The sequence below is a fragment of the Carassius carassius genome, chromosome 20 (genome assembly GCF_963082965.1).
Source record: "Carassius carassius chromosome 20, fCarCar2.1, whole genome shotgun sequence".
In the NCBI taxonomy this organism is placed as follows: Eukaryota; Metazoa; Chordata; class Actinopteri; order Cypriniformes; family Cyprinidae; genus Carassius; species Carassius carassius.
Window position 1 is genome coordinate 17,375,550 of NC_081774.1, and position 20,043 is coordinate 17,395,592.

The 20,043-nt window shown below is 36.6% G+C and overlaps 1 protein-coding gene across 3 annotated transcripts in view; it reads right to left on the minus strand.

The window, feature by feature from the left end:
- The window catches only part of mast3a (microtubule associated serine/threonine kinase 3a), a 32,054-nt gene extending 13,553 nt beyond the window's left edge, over positions 1-18,501 (minus strand). For 2 of the 3 annotated variants that reach the window (XM_059501940.1, XM_059501939.1), the window contains exons 1-7: positions 11,867-12,361; positions 10,561-10,637; positions 10,236-10,305; positions 8,475-8,550; positions 6,084-6,238; positions 5,213-5,288; positions 4,815-5,024 (exon numbers count right to left, since the gene is read on the minus strand). In XM_059501940.1, the coding sequence (XP_059357923.1) occupies positions 4,815-5,024; positions 5,213-5,288; positions 6,084-6,238; positions 8,475-8,550; positions 10,236-10,305; positions 10,561-10,637; positions 11,867-11,949 (747 nt within the window). In that variant the 5' untranslated portion in view covers positions 11,950-12,361. Of the gene's footprint in view, positions 1-4,814; positions 5,025-5,212; positions 5,289-6,083; positions 6,239-8,474; positions 8,551-10,235; positions 10,306-10,560; positions 10,638-11,866; positions 12,362-13,164; positions 13,197-18,333 lie in introns of those variants that run through there. The other variant, XM_059501941.1, reaches the window with a different exon arrangement.
- Between the last annotated feature and the right edge of the window lie 1,542 nt (positions 18,502-20,043).

The following is a 20,043-nucleotide window of genomic DNA, read 5'->3' on the forward strand; positions in this document are numbered from 1 at the left end:
CATTTAAAGGAATAGCTCACCAAAAATGACATATTTGTCATTTACAATTCACCTTCATGTCACTTTAAAACATTTTTTGTGCAGAACACAAAATAAAACTATGAATGTTGCAGCTCTTTTCCAATGTCATTCATTTAAAATTATATATATAAACCTGCCATAAGCAAGCCACTTGGAAAGGTAAATGGAATTTGTTGCACCACGGCCTGTTTCCTCTTGCTTAATTTAATCAGCTTCTTCCCTTCATTTGCTATTCATGACTTCAGAACCATGAAGCAAAAGCTCCTTAGAGAGACAAAACAGTCTCTCACTTGCCCTAATTAACCATCCATCCCTCCAGCTTCGACATGACTGCCTGGGCACACAAACACTGCAGATGACTAGTGTGCAATACTGCTGCTTTCTCTTCAGCCTCTTTCCTGAAAAACTGCACATGACAACAGCAGCTTGCTATGTGGAATGAAAGCTTCCAGTTTATTTTAAAACAAACACATGGTAACATGTGCCTGTATAGATACAACATATTTCCATAAAACGAAGATACTGAAGTGCTTCAGAGGAGCAGTTTGCTGAATGTCATTTTCAGATGGAATATGACAGGAACAGTGGTTATTAAAATAATCACTCAGGACTTCAGGGGTCTTATGTCTGGAGCAATAAGGCTCTCAGTCAGTAATCAGTCAGTAAAAATGCTTTTATAAAGAAGGCAGTATTAGTGATGCAGCCGATATGGCTAGGAACGATACCCTCATTCCAGCGTTACTTTGCTGCCGTAACATGGTTGCACCAGGCACAATGATATTACGCAGCGCCCGAAAATAAACTTCCAACGGAAGGCGCGCTCCCTGTCCAAGCAGGTGGTCACATTGGTTATGTTGGCAGAAGATAGCCTATTTTCTTGGGCTGTGTATTGCCAAGAATCTGGCGATATGATACGTATCACGATACATGTGTTCCGATACAATATGTTACGATACACTGCGGTACTGTCAGCAAGACGATATATTGGGATATTTTTTATTTTAGGAATAGGATATATTTTTAGGAAAGCTGTCATTAAGAACACCATTCAATTCAAGTTTATTTGTATAGCGCTTACTACAAATTGTTGGAAAGCAACTTTACAGAAACTTAAGTTTCTACAATATTTAGTAGTCATGGCAGAAATGTACGGAAAAACCAATTAAAGACATAATCAAACAGACGAGGAACTCTATTAACAGCAATTATTATATGATGCAGTCAAACTTAAGAACACTCCACCATATGCAATCTTTAGCAATAAATAAAAATTAAAATGTAAAAAGTGCTTGTAGGATCCTTTAGTTAAATGTATAGTTCATATAAAATGTATTTTTTTTAAATACAAAAATAAATATTTATTTATTTATTTATTAGACCCTACTTTAAAGGTTCACAGTTTAATTTTATAATTGTACCATACACCGCTACTATTTTCAGGCACTGCGTAATATCACTGCACCTGCTGCAATCATGGTACGAGGGTACAACTGAACGAGTTGCTTACGGTCTAATCAGATTCAATGATCTATGCTAAGCTAATCAAAAGTGCTACAACCAGACCTGGAGATCAGCTGAATGGATTCGAAAATGGCAAAACTCAACTCAGGGGTTAAAGCAAAACTTTTTTCTGGGGGCGGGCAGCACATGCAAAGCATGCAATTACTATGGCAACTTTAACCCTTACAATACACTTAGCTCACGAAAGGAGACAAAATAAAGATACTTGGTTCACTAGAACGTGACAACATTTTCTTGACAAAAATTACATGATTGTATTGTAAAAAACTGTTAAAATACATAATGTAATATTCCTCTACATATTATAAACAAAACTAACTTAAGTAAATTATGCATTAAAATCAATACCTGCAGAGAGCCAACGGACTGGTGACATTTCACTTTACAGCTTGATTAAACAATGTTTAAAGAGTAACTAAACACTAAACCAACTTTTTTTAGTTAATGATCTGTAAGAATGGGGCTTTATTAGTGCTGTTCATTGATTCGAGTAACTTTTTTGACATTCGAGTATAAAGTGTTTTAATTCTACAATATATGGTGTAAAAACGTCTTCAGGTTGAACGGTGGCTACTGCAGTTGATTTTTCCTATTGGATGTTTGCGGCGGCAGTTGACGTAATCGGTGGCAGGTTTCCAGCTCACCACGCCCTTGGTACGAGCTACCACGCCCTTGGCAGTATAAAACCATCTTGTTCCGTCAAAATCACTGTAGTCAGGAGTTGGAATTGCGAGTATTGAAAACGACCAGGATAGAGTATTATAGCATCTATTTAGCATACCATTTAAATAATTATTTCGATTATTTCGTGTAGCCTATGTAGTTCATTAGCATAGTTGTTAGTGTAACGTTAGTATTGTTAGAAGCATAGTTAGTTAGTAGCATAGTATTGCATCAGTTAGGATAGCTTCAAGTTAGCGTAGATTTATTTACAGTGGTCAGGATGGTACGTAGGTGTAGTGTTGCTGGTTGCAACAGCACTGCTGGGCTGCATAGTTTTCCTTGGCCTGGAAGACCGCGAGTTCCCGTCTAGAGCTGGAGTGTGCAAACTGCATTTTACGCGGGATTGCTTCACCAATGCAATGGAGGTAGAAATGGGCTTCTCCACACAGCTTGCGCTGAAAAGCAACGCAGTGCCTTACTCAGAGATGGGCCCCATTATCTCTTGCACGGCTGCTTTGCTAGCATCGTCGGATGTCGATCGCGATGCGGGAGTTAAGCGGCTCGAATTGATATGGCTCAGGCCCTGGCCCTGTGTCCACAGACACCTCGGCATCCTCCACTTCAGGTGAAGGTGGGGGAGAAAAGTCCTCTACTTCAGATGAATTGACAGCAGCTGTCAATTAATCCTTCACTGCGGGTCTCAGGTTCACGCCCCACCCGGTCAGCCCCGTCCTAGGTTCGTCCCCTCTATCTCCGCTGTGCTCTGCCCACTTTTCAGCATTTTTCAAATATTGCCAGTGGGTGGAGTCAGGCTCTGACCAGGGGTTTAGTTACCCTTTAAATCCATTACATTTTAATATTTGGCCAAGGGCAGAAATGTTCATTTTGAAATCGCGATGTACATGGCATATTTAGACATAGGTTGATGTCCTCCTGTATTGGCAATTCACATTACAAATCTAGTGAGATAATTTTTTTCCATATGAGGCAATTCAAATTCACAGCGTATACAGAGGAAGAGTTTAGTCCCTTTCAGACATACAGTACTGGTAAATTACCGATAAGTAACCATTAATAGATCATGAGGGAACAGGACCTTTTCAAAAATCCCGGTGAATTTGTTGTGGCAATCATATGGTTCTTATGGAAATGACATGATTACTCTGAGCTGTTTACAAAGCTCCGTGGATTTATAATTAGCTTTTCTAAGTTAATATGCCCTAGATGAACATCTTTGACCACTGCTCCTTGCAGCTTTTTGCCGGGCTTCTCCATTCATCAGGGCTCTGACTCTACAATTGGATACTACAGACATGCCAACCTTGCAATTTTTTTTTTCAGTACCATGAGCGTGGCGTTTAAACAGTTTACAGTTTTTTTTACTGTTTACGGTTAACTTTGCAATAAAAAAAAAAAATTTAAATAGAGGTTTAAGTTACTAAACTAAAAATGAAAATAAAAAAAGCAAACACTAATCGAGTAAAAAAGGCTATTTTGATTACCCCATTACACTTTACAGTTAGTGCTATCATACAAATACACTTACATATAATTAAAAGTAACTCAAAAGTGATATCAGTCAACATTTTTTTTAAGTAGGATAATTTTTTCCGCAGCCAAACCGCAGATATTCAGTTCTGCAGAAATCCGGCATGGTGACACAAAACTTTAAGCCCTGTCAACTGTTTAACTCTAGGGGAGTTGGAAAATGATGCTATTTTCAAAAATAGTGAAGTGTTCCTTTAAAGGCAGTCTAAAACACATGCCGTGGCATTTTACATAGCTAATATTACTGAAACAACAGAAAAATAAAACCTTTCATTGCTTTGGCTTAAGTAGCTCTGATAAACTCTAGTAAACAGTCAACTCTGTAAAATCAAATGTTGACAATTTACAGTCAAACTCTGACAGCATCGATTTGATTTTTATGTCATGATTTTACTGTTATAATTTAAGTTTTTACTGCTTTTAAATATTATAAATACCAAGTCCCAAATACCCTGGGTATGGTTTACTTAATCTGGATATTTTTCAATTTTTTTTTAAGTTATTTATTATTTTAGAGATATTGGTTCTGATGATTGTAACCATTTTTTTGTTGACACATTTCTTGAATTTCTTGTTTAGCCACCTTAATTCAGCTGACATACACTACTGTTCGAAAGTCTGGGGTCAGTATGATTGTATTTGGTGCTCAAGAAACATTTCTTATTATTTGTGCTGCTTTATAATTTTTTGTAAAAACAGCATTTATGTTAAATAGATTTGTAACATTATAAATGGCTTTAATGTAATGTGTCCTTTTTGTAGAAATATGAATTTCTTAAAATAAATTAATATATAAATATAATCATTTGCAAAGATTTGAACAGAGGTGTACAGTACTGTTTTTATATTAATTATTTTCATTAGGACTTAACCTAAATTATTCAAGAATTATTATTTTTTTTTTTGGTGAAATACCAGTATGGAGTAATAAAATTCAGGTCTTTTTGTGACATTGCGATCTAGATCTATGTAAACAAACCTTTTTTAACAGATGTAAATGTGAACATAATACATCTCTCATTTTCTTTTTACTTCATTACAGGCATGGAATATGTTTCTACCTCATGTAGGAAATTCTCTAATTTTGCCTGAAGTTCCACAAAGTAGCAGGATGTGATGAGCCCCTTTCTGGACTTCTCCAGACAGTCTCGGACTAGCTCAACCAGCTGGTGTTGAATGAAGCCCAACACTCCATCAGCAAGAGGAGGAGCTCTGTCTGGGGAGTAGTCTGCCATCACTGCCAGCAAACGCCCCTCCATCTGAGCCGTAGCCTGCCAGAGTGAGAAAACACTGTGAGACTGCGTAGGGGACAATTGTGGTTTTGTTTTGTTTGGACCAACCAGGCCATCAATTTCCCCACCGCCACAATTTAACCAAAGTAAACAATGTGTGATGACATGACATGGCGTCCACATCCATGATGAAAGAAAAAAAAATGTAAATATCAGAGCTCAATTACCTTTGGAAACCGTTCTTTGTAGACGTGATTCATCATCACAATCTCGTTATCAAAAGAGCCACATGTCCGCCCAGGGCTACAAAAAAAAAACAATACTTCAGTAACATCATATTGATCACATCTACTTTTATAATTTTACACAAACAAATAACATTAAAGGAATAGTTTACCTCACAAAATAAAATTCTGTCATTCTTTACTGACCCTCATTTCATTACATACATTATTCTAAATATTAATAAATACAATAATAGTAAATAAAAATATACTAAAATAACAATGTTGTGCAGTATATTTGAAGTCTCCAGAGATCTTATGATAACTTTGTGTGAGGAATATGACCAAATTGTATAACACTTTTGCCTCCACTCTAAAGCTTCAAACCCCATTCATTGGAATTACATGAAAAAAATCTTCCAAAATCTTTTCCTATAAATTTCCTAGTAATGTGAAAGGCGTAAAGGTTATAAAATGAAAGATAAATATCTGCTAAAGTAAACTTACTAAAGTAGTTTAATATTATTGGGTCATATTTTTGAATTTCTTTCCAGTTTGCCAGAGAAATTAATCATTGCTTGAAACATTAAATCTGTATAGATTAGCCATGCCAAATGTGTCAAGCATTAGCTAATTAAAATACGGTGTTAGCAAACTTTTCCCCCTGACTGTATAAAAGCAAGTCAAGCCAAACTAATCTTTCATCCTTATTCACTTCATGAAATTCAAGAGTTAGAAATAAGATTTCACACTAGTACACCAGTTTATTTTCTTCACCAGTAAAGTGAATTTTAAGATCTTGATGAAAATGCAGCATTTCACATTCAGCTGATTTTCTCCAAATCGTGTTTTTTTTTCTACAACAAACAGAGACCTAAGGCTCCGTGAGCGAGGACGGAAAGGCGAGGGCTGTCCATCCTCATCTGCCACACTCTCTGAGCTCCTGAAATGCTTGAAGAGGCGATGGAGGTCATCTGGGGTGGGCTGGGAGGGCAGCTGGTGCAGGAGCTCCTGTGAGGAGGAGGAAGACTAATGCAGAACAAAGAGCGAGAGAGACAGAAACACAGCCAGATTCAGACAACAAATCACATTCACGTGTGCCTGTTGCGTCAACCTAACATTATGGATGTGTAAAAATATAACAACAGTTGTTTAGCAATGAATATACAAAATTCTGCATAGCAAGGCGGGGCACGTATGCTAAGCTTGCATGAAACACAAGTGGTGAGCATCTGACAGTCTAAAGCTTATGATTAGAGCAAGACATCTTATACAAGAGAACTACAGGACGGGACGCTTTCCATTCTGTTCTGTAGCTGTCTGTGGTATAGGTGGTAATTTAAGACTGAAAATCTTGGGAAAAGAGAATAAGCAGAAGAGCACATGACAGGACCAGTGCTGGAAGGAGGAAACCAGAGAAGCTTCACAGCTTCCCTCTGAATAAAGTCTTCACTCACACTAGCTCAATAGGACATTGTTAAACAAAACTGACCTCATCGCATGAGCCATGAAAGGCGATATATCATTTCAAAACAGAGAAAGGGGCTTTTTTGTACGATTTCCTTGAAAATAAATCAATGAAATTAATCAATTTTCACTGCTGAGAATTACCCACAATGGTCAACCCAATAGTTAAATTACTACAGGTTAAATAACAATGACACTGACCAATGGAATTCTATGAATTCCAAGGCTATTTGCATGGCAAGGACAGGGTATAATCAGTTTGATTACTATTATGATTTTAACATAATTTTATAGCATGCACTATCTAGCCAATTATAATTTAGAACAGAACCTATAATAAAATTAACAAAATTCCCCATCTTTTCCGTGACTTTTTAAAGTGGTCATATGACACAACTTCAAGTTTTCCTTTCTCTTTGGAGTGTTACAAGCTGTTCGCGAATAGATAAGATCCCTAAAGTTGCAAAGACTAAAGTCTCAAATCCAAAGAGATATTCTTTATAAAAGTTAAGACTTGTCCACTCCCCCTTAAAACACCTAATTTAAACATGCCTTTACGTCTACGTCACTGTGTGGGAAGATTTGCCCAACACTGCCCAAATTTATACGCAAAGAAAGAAGGCATAACTTTTATTCTCACTGTAGTATTGTTGCCAAAGCCTCCATGTTGTGGAGATGATGTGTCTTTCGTCGTGAAAGCAAAACCACTTTATTCGGTCTTCCAAAAGAGGACACAACTAAAAATCAGTGGTTAAGTTTTATTTACAACACTGTTCCAGAACAGTGCAACGCAAATATTCAAATGTGTGCAGCGCATTTTACAGAGGTTTGTTTCCTGAAACAGGCAGAGTAACCTACAAGGCTGTTTTATGTGGGGCAATTCCAACTTTGTAAGGACAGCCTCGTGCTTCTGACCTACAGTCTGTAAGTATGTTTTCATATTTAAAGAATTTGCCACTGAGAATTCAAACATGAGTTTTGACCAGTGTAGGGTAGCACTTATTGTTTGTCATTTCTCCAATCACAAATGCAGACATGGTTTTGTGTTAACCCAGCATGATATGCAACGATAAGCGATTATTATCAGTAATTATGTTCCCACTGGATGCAACAAATGCTTCGATTGTAATGGGTTTTATTGGTTTTGTCTCATCCTGACAGGACACAGCATCACAGTGTGGTAAGGGCGTAGCATTTCCTTCACATGCTTAAGGCATTCAGCCAATCACAACACACTGGATAGCTAGCCAATCAGAGCACACCTTGCTTTTCAGACTGATGACCTTTGTAAAAATTGATGCGTTTCAGAAAGGTGGGGCATAAAGGAGAAACAATAATGTACAGTAAATGGAAAATAATGTGTTTTTTTTTTACCTTAAACCGCATAAACACAGTTCATTACACCAAATACAAAAAATAATTTTCTTTTTAGCAACATCATATGACCCCTATAAAATTTTATTTATTTCCATGACACTTTTTCAGGAATGTGAATCTTCCAGACTCTGACTACATTAACACCGTATAGTGCATCAATATTAATAAAGAAATCTAGCATGCTGTGTACTTGTTACTCTCTTTTTCAACTAGCTGCACTAGTACTGCAGTTGAAGTGCACTCCAAAAGCAAAATCAAACAATCTACAGATAACACATTTAATATACGATGGTTTAAACACATCTGCTCTGTGCATAGTTTGAATACATAAAGAAAAACACTGCAGATGAACTGGAATGATGGCTCAAGAAAAGGAAAACAAAGAGGGTCTTTTCAGGAGAGTTGAGAGAGGCCCACTCACTGAAACAGCAGAACTGGGAGGATTGGTTCCATACCCAGAGGAGACAGACGCCACAGACCACCTTCGTGTGTCTGGTCTAAAAAGGGATAGAGACACAAGAAAACATGACGTTAAGGAATCTCCATTGAGATAACTGAACAACATCAACAACTTCAATCAGCCATATTAAATTAATATGCACTACCATATGCACTAAAATTGTTCATATCACCAGATATATATATATATATATATATATATATATATATATATATATATATATATATATATATATATAATTACATTTTTTTTGAAAGAAGTCTCTTATGCTCACCCAGGTTGCATTCATTTAATCAAAAAACAAACATATGAAAGATAGTTATACAGTGAAATGTTACTACAATTTAAAATAAATGCTCCCTATTCTTACTAGGGTTGGGAATCGTTAGAAATTTTCCATTTCCGGTTCCCCCTAATGGTTCCGGTTCAGATTCCGGTTCCATTACAATCATTAAACTATTTTTAAAAAAAAGCAAAAATGCACAATACTCAACTACTCAATGCTCAATACTGTTTATAACTTACTGTCAACTTAATTTAAAGGTTGGCAATGTCCAAATTAAACCTATATTACAGTATACAAATTTTCAGGTTCTGATTCCGGAACAATGTGCTCAGTATTTAAAGAGGCAGGGTGGCATTTCTGTTATTCGTTTTGGGAAACGCCGAATCATCAGAACACCGGCGCAAGGCTGCTCACAGCGCTTGGTCACGTGTCGCACCAGAACCGTTTTCGCAACCGAAAATTAGAAATTGCTCACAGTTCCTGAATAATAACCGGTACTCGGTTCCCAACCCTAATTCTAACATATTTTAAATTGTAATTCTTTTTCCTGTAATAGCAAAGCTGGTATTTCAGCAGCCATTAATCCAGTCTTCAGTGTCACATGATTGTTCAGAAATCAGTCTAATATGCTGATTTGCTGATCAAGACACATTTCTTGTCTTATCATCAATGTTATCAGTTGTGCTGCTTAATATTTTTGTGTAAACATTTATAAGAACAGCATTCATTTTAAATGAAAACATTTTATTACATTATGCTGTTACTGTCACCAAATTAATGCATTCTTGCTAAATAAAAGTATTAATTTCTTTTTTTTTTTTTAACTCTTACTAACCCATACATTTTTTATGTGGTTTGTAATTTTACATATTTTATTATTCATGTAATAAAAAAAAGATAGCTATTTCAATTTAAAAAAATACACTAACAGCCTGACTAATAGAAAATTGTAATAAAATATCAAAACTTTAACACATTTCACTTCTTTCAAGATCTTACATGACCTCTACCCAGTTGAATCATTTATCCACACATAGATGCATGCTTTTGGGGCACATTAAAAACACAACCATAAACAACTCATTCAATCTTCATTGAGCTCTAAAAGGAGGCTGATAGGGTCCCAACATTTCAAACAAGCATTAATAAAAGTGGATGGAGCCTCAGTACATAATCATGGCAGCGTAAAGTAATGAGGCTACATGCTGACTGCACTATAATTGCTGTGACAAATGCCAAGCTTCCCATCTACATTACAGCCTTGAGGGCAGCTGCAGCGAATGCAGAATCTTATTGGCCAGCTAAAACCTTTCCACTCATTCCTTGCTTTTATACTGGCATTATGAAAGGGCAGATATGAGATATTACAAAAACGACTAATGTGAATACATTTGGAAATGTTTGTAGTATGCAGTCTCATTCTGCTCAGCTCTTACCTACGTATGAATGGAAAATTGACCGAAGGACTGCTGGAGACATTTCTGGGACTGTCCAACGGACTGCTGCCTGTAGGAAACACACCTTCTGTGATCACCATGCATATCATGGTTGTTTTACTGAGTTAATGGATGCTCAAGTGGTTCTGTATTGCCTGGCACTCATTTGCCGGGCTTTGTTGACAGTTACTGGCATTGGTATATTCAAACAGTGGGCTGGATTTGCAAGCATGTTATGCTACCCTGTATTTATCATCAAGCACAGTGTAAATCAAACGTCATTATCATAATTGAGAGAGAAGCTAAAATAAGTAATTATAGCTACCAGTTGGCAAAGGAAGGGGTGAGAGCGGTCTTGATAGAGTAGGTGAGGGAGCCAAACTCTTCCTCTTGTTCCGGTTACTGTGGAAAGAAAACGTTTGTTCTTGTTAAAGGCAAAAATTCTCCGTTTTCACAACACTCAATATTATGAAACCCATCTATAATGATGGTCTGTTAATGTCCCTAGTACTGGAACACAACCTAACAATTTGAGTTTACGAAAACATTTCGTTAGACCTGGTGTAACTGAATCAACATTGAATGTGGTAGTTTTCAAAATATCTTCATTTGTGTTCTGAGGATGAACAAAGGTCTTACAGGTTTGGAACGACATGAGGGTGAGTAATTAATGACAGAATTTTCATTTTCATTCATTTTGTTTCATTTTATTCCTTATATGGTTTTCGATGGCAGTTTGTTGAATAAAGGCAATTTGACCGTGCACTCACAATGTTTATTTTTCGTCAGCATATGGGAGCTGCAGGTCATCATTGATGGTTTTAGGCAGTAAACATGCTATTAGTATAAATAGTTACCCACTCACATACATAACAAAGTCTGGTCATGTGACATCAACATGGCAGCACCCATGAAGAGGCGTCCCTCTCTATGCAGCATAAAACAGCCTTTTCTTCATGTGAGCATTCATCAATTTAATTAGATACATACACATATTAAAGCACCGTTTATTTCTTAATATGTAAAACTTTTTAAATAAGCTAATATTTGCACAGTTCAACTTGTACATGCTTTTAAATACACTTTTTCTTTAAAATCATTTAGTTTTGCTTATATTACAAATAAGTATCAAAAAAGCTAGTTTGACCTCAACGCCCTTATAACTTTTCACTACAAAATTAGCCTACTATTGAGTACACTAACTAGATTTTGTTGACAAAGATTTCAAAATGAAAGATAACAATGACACAGTCATAACAGACGCTCCATACACACGGTTAAACTGTATATAAACATTATGTTACGACTAGAATATGACCATCCACCGCCAACAGGACAATGAGCAGCAGACGCTCAGCCGTGCATGGGCCACGGTCACTATCGGAAACAAAAATGGGCAGGGTGGAAAAACAGCGTGTATGCGGTTCACACAGAGAACGAAAATGTTAAACGAACAAGCAGGTATTTTCATCCATCATAGTAGTTATGTGGGATTTCAAAAGACCGATCTAGCCTATCAAGCCCATTTCTCGCGGTTGCGCCTGTGGGATTTTCCAAGTTAGAGCAAGTTTGGCGGACCAATAATCAATCACAACTAAAACATACAGTATCATGCTTAAACTCGTCGTTACCTCTTGGGCCGTTTGACTAAACCTCCAGAAACGAACTGGCTTTTATAACTTGGACACACCGTCCAGTAATTCCGATCAGACATGATGTCGGTGTGCTCTGCTCGTCTTCGTTGTCCCCGCGGTTAACAAATCCTCATCGATGATACACCGCAGCATTGCGACGAATTAAAGCAGTGAAGTCTAATGTAATTCCCAGGCGAACTCCATATAGACACAGACTCCATTGCATGCAGAAACGTTACGACACGACAGGGAGTAGACAGAAAGCGCCTTAAGTACAGCAGCGCGATGCCATCATCGCGTTTTTTTCTCACAAGTGACACATTGCCTCGTTGGTTTGGAAAATACCATCGTCTGGTTATACTCTAGCCCTGACAGCGCTAAACGGATGCTGCTCCCAGGTTTAAAGGTATACACACCACTGTAACGATTGTAAGTTTAGTCCAACAGTAAAAGAAAAGCGGGTGCGCGGGGTGGAGGAAGTTATCATAGAGTCTGACCGAAAGAAGGGGTCATTGTGGGGTTTGAACGTCACCATGCCGGGCGACTAAACCCGCCTCCTTTAACTTAGCATGCATAGAGTGTCCCATACTGGTAAGCGTGTGTAATAGATAAGTGTTGAAGATCATGTCAAAACTTTAAAAAATAAAAACCTTTCAGAATCCCTCTTCTGACGTGGCTTTAAGACAAATTTTCATTAATTAATGTCCCAATACCAGTGAATACTGTATGGATGTAAATATTAATATTAAACATCTTAAAACATTGTTAAATAATGGAAGAAATACCGATAGATTTAAAAATTTCATATTACAAAAAAAAAATAAAAAAAACCCAGTAGGCATAGATATTAGACAGATATTAGATTATTACATATATCTATTGCAGACAGATAAATAATTAACTCATGTATTGTTATAGTTTTCTTTCTTCTGACAAATTATTTATTATAACGCTTAAAACTTAAAAATACTTCATGTATTTTGAATATGTATATTAATAGAAAATGAATTTAAATATAAATATTAAAACTGTCAAGCGTTTTTGATATAACCTGTTTTTTAAATTATGATATCTATTAGTTAGGCAAACATGAATTTCATTTGCTTTGCATGCATACTTTTTTAATTAATTTAAATTATTCAATGCAGACTTTTTGATTTTTTGAATATTAATACAACAAATACTAAAATTGTCAAAAGTGAATTAAAATGAATGAAAGTATAATGGAAAGTAGATGGAGGCTAAAAATGACATGCAGTGACAAAAAATGATATTAGACTAAGAAGCCTACTCACATATTTCCTCTGCGTGGAAGGCTCAGTTCCTTCTGGAAAGTAATAAAGACTGAGTTAATTTAAATAACTGAAGTCATGCGTATCAAAGTGTGTTTTAATGGATCCACAAATTTTACATTTAATATTGCATGAAAATAAAAAGCATGAGTAAGAGGGGTCTTTGATTTCAAGAGAATCAAATAAGCCGGGGAAATTATGCCATGATCATACTCACACAACAATAGTCAAATATTGAATTTTATAGACGTGTAGTCCATACTTATCTTTGTGACATTGCTTTCAATTCTTTAAAACCTAGTTCTGAACCAGAAACAAATCTTCCAGTTCACTAGAGCTCATACTGAGGAAGATGCAAGGTTTGTTTCAGTTTAACACACTCAAACTAAACTGTAGTCAACATAATGTTACACAGCTAATGAAAACAGCAAATCTTGTATAGGTTTCGTATTTCGGGATCTAGTTTTATCACTGACTTGATTTAATGCTTATAAAGCTTTAAGGTCCTAATTCATAATTATCATAATCTAATTATGCTATAAACTCACAACATTCCTGTGTAATGGCCAAGTTCCTAGCCAGTCCTCAAAACTGAAGCTTTTCAATGTCTCATTGTCCCTTTTTGGCCACAGAATATTTGGATGGACATCAGAAAAATCATCAGGAAATATGAGGCTAAATGAATACTTCATTAGTTGCAGGGCTGGAGTGTATTTCCTTAAAACTCCTAAAAGATTCACATATAAGCTTAGTAGAAAAGCTTAAGTGCTTATGTGGAGACACACATATGTCATCCCCTTGCTATCTTCTTTAGCTCCATTAAAAATAATGCTCAAGCCAAAAGCAAAACCATTTCCATAAAATCATTTGGTATGGAGGAATATATATTACATTAATCAATACGTGACTAAGATCAAAAGCTCAGCCTTATGGACACTGCTTATACCTTTTGGCTTTTAGATATATATTCCAGCCCTCAGAAGCTGGAGATGTTTGTGCAAGCTAATTTTATTTTACCAGGGCCCGCTTTGGCTTTTACTATGCTGTCGTGTTCCAAGGGCACTGTCAATGTAGTGTACTTTGTCGCTTTGAATCAGTGTCTTGTAGATGACCAATTACAAAGGTTGTCTTGTTTAGTCTCCACCCGTTCTGCGCCTAACTTTTCCTCAAGGATGCTCTTTATTAAGAAAGAAGCTACTCTTTCTAAAAGAAGTGCTTTTAAAAAAGCAACTGTATTTCTTTATATACTTCACAGTACTTGGTTTTTGCCAAAGTAAAGCCCAGAAGAGCACTGGCTTTTTTTTGTATATATATATCTTTTGTTAGAGTAATACAAAGTTTAAAGTAATACATTTAGGGAAATGGGTGCAGAGCCATGGTTTTGTAGGCAAACATCAATGCCTTGAATTTTATGCGAGCAGCTATTGGAAGCCAGTGCAAATTGATAAACAGAGGTGTGAAGTGTATTCTTTTTGGCTCATTAAAAATTAATCTTGCTACCGCATTCTGAATTAATTGTAAAGGTTTGATAGAACTGGCTGGAAAACCTGCCAAGAGAGCATTGCAATAGTCGAGCCTGAACAGAACAAGAGCTTGAACGAGGAGTTGTGCAGCATGTTCCAAAAGAAAGGGCTTGATTTTCTTGATGTTGAATAAAGCAAATCTGCAGGACCGGACCGTTTTAGCAATGTGGTCTGAGAAAGTCAGCTGATCATCAATCATAATTCCAAGGTTTCTGGCTGTTTTTGAAGCAGTTATGGTTGATGTGCCTAACTTGATGGTGAAATTGTGATGAAACGATGGGTTTGCTGGAACCACATGCAGTTCTGTCTTGGCAAGGTTGAGTTGAAGGTGATGGTCCTTCATCCAGCAAGAAATGTCTGTTAGACAAGCTGAGATGCGAGTAGGTACATTCATTATGTATATAAATACACACCAATGCATGCATATATTTTGAAAATATTTACAAGTCTATATTTTATATTCATATAATTTATACTATAAATAAATACACTGAACAAAATTATAAACGCAACACTTTTGTTTTTGCCACCATTTTTCATGAGCTGAACATAAAGATCTAAGACTTTTTCTATGTACACAAAATGCCTATTTCTCTCAAATATTGTTCACAAATCTGTCTAAATCTGTGTTAGTGAGCACTTCTTGTTTGCAGAGATAATCCATCCTCCTCACAGGTGTGGCATATCAAGATGCTGATTAGACAGCATGATTGTTGGACAGGTGTGCCTTAGGCTGGCCACAATAAAAGGCCACTCTAAAATGTGCAGTTTTATCACACAGCATAACGCCACAGATGTCGCAAGTTTTGAGGGAGCGTGCAATTGGCATGCTCACTGCAGGAATGTCCACCAGAGCTGTTGCCCGTGAATTGAATGTTCTTTTCTCTACCATAAGCCGTCTCCAAATGTGTTTTAGAGAATTTGGCAGTACATCTAACCATTCTCACAACTGCAGATCATGTGTAACCATACCAGCCCAGGACCTCCACATCTAGCATCTTCACCTCCAAGATCATCTGAGACCAGCCACCTGGACAGCTGCTGCAACAATTGGTTGGCATAACCAAAGAATTTCTGCACAAACTGTCAGAAACCATCTCAGGGAAGCTCATCTGCATGCTCATCATCCTCATCAGGGTCTTGACCTGACTGCAGTTCGCGGCGTAATTGACTTGAGTGAGTATATGCTCACATTCGATGGCGTCTGGCACTTTGGAGAGGTCTTCTCTTCACGGATGAATCCCGGTTTTCATTGTACAGGGCAGATGGCAGACAGTGTGTATGGCGTCGTGTGGGTGAGCGGATTGCTGATCTCAACGTTGTTGATCGAGTGCCCATGGTGGCGCTGGGGTTATGATATAGTCAACTAAAACAGGTTCATTTTATTGATGGCATTTTGAACGCACAGAGATACCGTGACGAGATCCTGAGGACCATTGTTGTGCCATTCATCCACGACCATCACCTTAAGTTGCAGCATGATGATGCACGGTCCAATGTTGCAAGGATCTGTACATAATTCCTGGAAGCTGAAAGAATCCCAGTTCTTGCATGGCCAGTATACTCACCGGACATATCACCCATTGAGCATGTTTGGGATGCTCTGGATCAGCGTATACGACAGTGTGTTCCAGTTCCTGCAAATATCCAGCAACTCCGCAGAGTCATTGAAGAGGAGTGGACCAACATTCCACAATCAACAACCTGATCAACAACCTGATCAATTCTATGCAAAGGAGATGTGTTGCACTGCGTGAGGCAAATGGTGGTCACGTTAGATACTGACTGGTTTTCAGACCCCCCAGTACAGTAAAACTTCACATTTTAGAGTGGCCTTTTATTGTGGCCAGCCTAAGGCACACCTGTCCAATAATCATGCTGTCTAATCAGCATCTTGATATGCCACACCTGTGAGGAGGATGGATTATCTCTGCAAAGGAGAAGTGCTCACTAACACAGATTTAGACAGATTTGTGAACAATATTTGAGAGAAATAGGCATTTTGTGTACATAGAAAAAGTCTTAGATCTTAAGAGTTGTTTAAAAACAAAAGTGTTGCGTTTATAATTTTGTTCAGTGTATATTTAATATATAAACATAACATATTTTTCTGAAATATACATGCATGTGTGTATTTATATATACATAATAAATATACACAGCATACATACATATATTATGTAAACTAAACCTTTTATATTGGATGCAATTAATCGCGATTAATCATTTGACAGCACAAGTGAAAACCCACAACCTTTGTGTCAATATGTTCTGTTTCACGTTCACACACTTACATACATGCAGTTGTGGATGATGAAGCAGAAGAGTCAGATATTCAGGTTTACCTCTACAGGCTGTGTGGACAGCCCATTCACAACAAGAATTAACTACAATCACACATGACCAACATCCATCCATCCATCCATCCAACATCCTCCTGACAGTAGATTCTGTGTTACAGTGTAATGTATTTATACTTTACATGAGGAAAGAACGTATACTTCCATATCTGGCTTCTAATGCTATCTTCATTCATTAGTGATAATGAATGTAATTTTGATTAATTCATGGTAATGAATATACAATGCTGAACAGACAGCAAAGGTTACAAATACATCCATAAAAACAAGCAAAAAATAGACCCAGATTTGTGATACACAAACACACACACACACACACACACACACACAAATATACTTAGCTATGATGGGGACATTGCAGAGACTTCTTGTTTTTATATTAAGCTAGTTTAAATACTTTAACCTAACCCACATAATCTTAAAACCCAGCAATCTTTCTACACTTTCTGCAAAATAACTATTTATTTTATACAGTTTTCACAAATGAGAACTTCCTTAAAATGATGATGGGAGATTTTGTCAAGTTTAGCTCAAAATATGGTTCAGTAGTTAAGTTACACACACGTACAGACATTTACAATTTTGTATTATATTTACCACTTGACATAAATTTACACAGTTTAGGGGTGAACTAAAGAGTTCTGAATTGTTCATTTGTAACAGGCAAATATCACAATTTTAGACGAATAGCTTAAATAACTTAAATTAAATTCTTAAAATATGTTTTGATTCATTCACTCTCCCGCCTTCTCTACATTTTACTGTCACACTGGTTTTCAGACACAATAACATCTTTAGAGGAATAAATCCATTTAGACAGATTATAAAAAGTATTTCATCGGGAGGGTAACGTTAGCGCAAAAATAAGCAAAGCCGAGTCTTTCCATCATAAACAGATCAGAGCATAACAAATGCCGTAATCACCATGGCAACTGCTGGTGAAACGCGTCGACTTCACTGAAACGCGCATAAAATCAACAGCTGTTGTTTTTTTTGTAATGTCGTCTATATAAAAACCTATATTCAGTTAATGTTATATTGCATAATTACAAAGTATGTAACCCAAAAACCCTTTATTTCCAACACACCACATTTATACGATTCAGTGTATACAAACAAACGGATGCGACAAGGTTTCAAAAATCCAACGATCGCTTAACAAAAATATAATAAAACAAGCTGATTCTGATGAAACATTTAATTTATGTTGCTAAATTAATAGAGATATATTCTATTTAATCCAAATAAAAAATAGCCTACTGCTGTCTTTGTCACTCATGCAAACTAACCTGCAGACCACGCCGCCTCAGTATGTTTGGCTCATCCATTATGAATATAATTTGTAGCCTTGCTACGGTTAATTTAACCCATACTGAAGAGATGAATGTCTTTCACTCACGAGATCTCTAACCCTGTTTAGTGACCCAATCCAATCCAACCCTGAAACAGCGAGCACACTGTCACCTGACCGTCTGCGAGGAACCAATCAGAACACGAATCTCTACAGTTCAGGCGGTGGTGAGTTGTGAATCAGGTTGTTGTGCTGAGGAGCTTCTAGAAGTGATGTCTTTCATATTAATGTAGGGTATGTAGACGGTGTAGGTCTTAAAATAAAATCTTAAAACAAATGTAGACATAGCCTATGTAGCAATGTGACTGAGTAGGTTGTAAAAAAAATATGAAATGTTGTCCCTTTAGGTGTCATTGGTGCATACAGCTTCATATTTGTTGCATTTTATATTTTGATAAATGGAAAAGTTTTGCTAATGAAACATTCCTATTTTCAGAATGCTGGAATAATTTGGGCAGTTAGCCTGGCACTGTCAGTCATGGGATAATGTCTGTCACCAAGTGGCACCACAGTCCTTTGATGTTACAATGCAACATTGATCGAAACAAAATCACAACACAGCATAAGCTACTCTTTGTCCCCATTCTCTTTGACCAATACAATGTGAATTCTTGTTTGTTTTAATACCCAAATGATTCTGAGTGCACATTTTTTATTTCATGTTAAAGTTGTATTTTAATGAGCCAAATTGTTTTTGCACATTATTTATTTATTTTCTGTGGAGTTATTTGTTGTGGTAAATCAAGGGGATTGTGGTCTTTTGCAGTCCACTGCTTATTGTCCTTTCCATTAACTGTGTGTGTCTGATGCACTGTTTCTGGGACAAAGTCTGGATCGTTTATGCTTGTTAGAGTTATTTGAAAATGACAATTATTGTATTTTATCCGACTTTTCAGGCTGAGCTTTTTCATGCTTCCTACCCAATTCATAATCCAAGAAATGTATCAATGTTATGGAATTGTTTATGACAAGGTCTATAAAATGTATTGTATGTAAAATGTATTTTTTAAGATTTTAGAACATTTATATAAAGATTTTTGTGCCAGAATTTAGAGCTGTGACTCTCTGGAGTGATTAAGGGGGTTTTTGGAATTTTGCATGATTTATTAATTACCTTATTCAACTATTCCTGTACCTAAAAAATTAATATTTTGACACTTTCATAGGAAATGTCTAGCTTTTTTTTTCCTGTTCAGTTTTTGCTATATTCCACAGTAACCAGTAGAGGGACTCGTTAATCTATATACATCTTAATAAAGGCCAACGTCTGACACCAAAAACTAGGTGTCAGATAAATGGAGATGCTCTTTCTTTATCACCCCATCTCTTTATCGTGAAGCTGAGTTTTGTTTAACTCTTGATTACACGTACTCTTACTAATGTATGGACTGCAGGGGAACAGATGGACAAACATTTTAATTACTTTATAAATAGCAACGTTGCTAGAATTAACTATTAACCCTTAGGGTGAACAAAGAAACTGCTCTATAAGTGGAAATTAATGGGAGCCTGAGGCAAAAATGCCCTCCAAATTCAACATAACAATGCAAAACAATTAAGCCAAAACGATTATGGCTGTCATTATTAGTGAAATGAGAAAAGAAACAAAACTTGTCGATTGCGGCTTTATGTTTGGATATGCACTAGT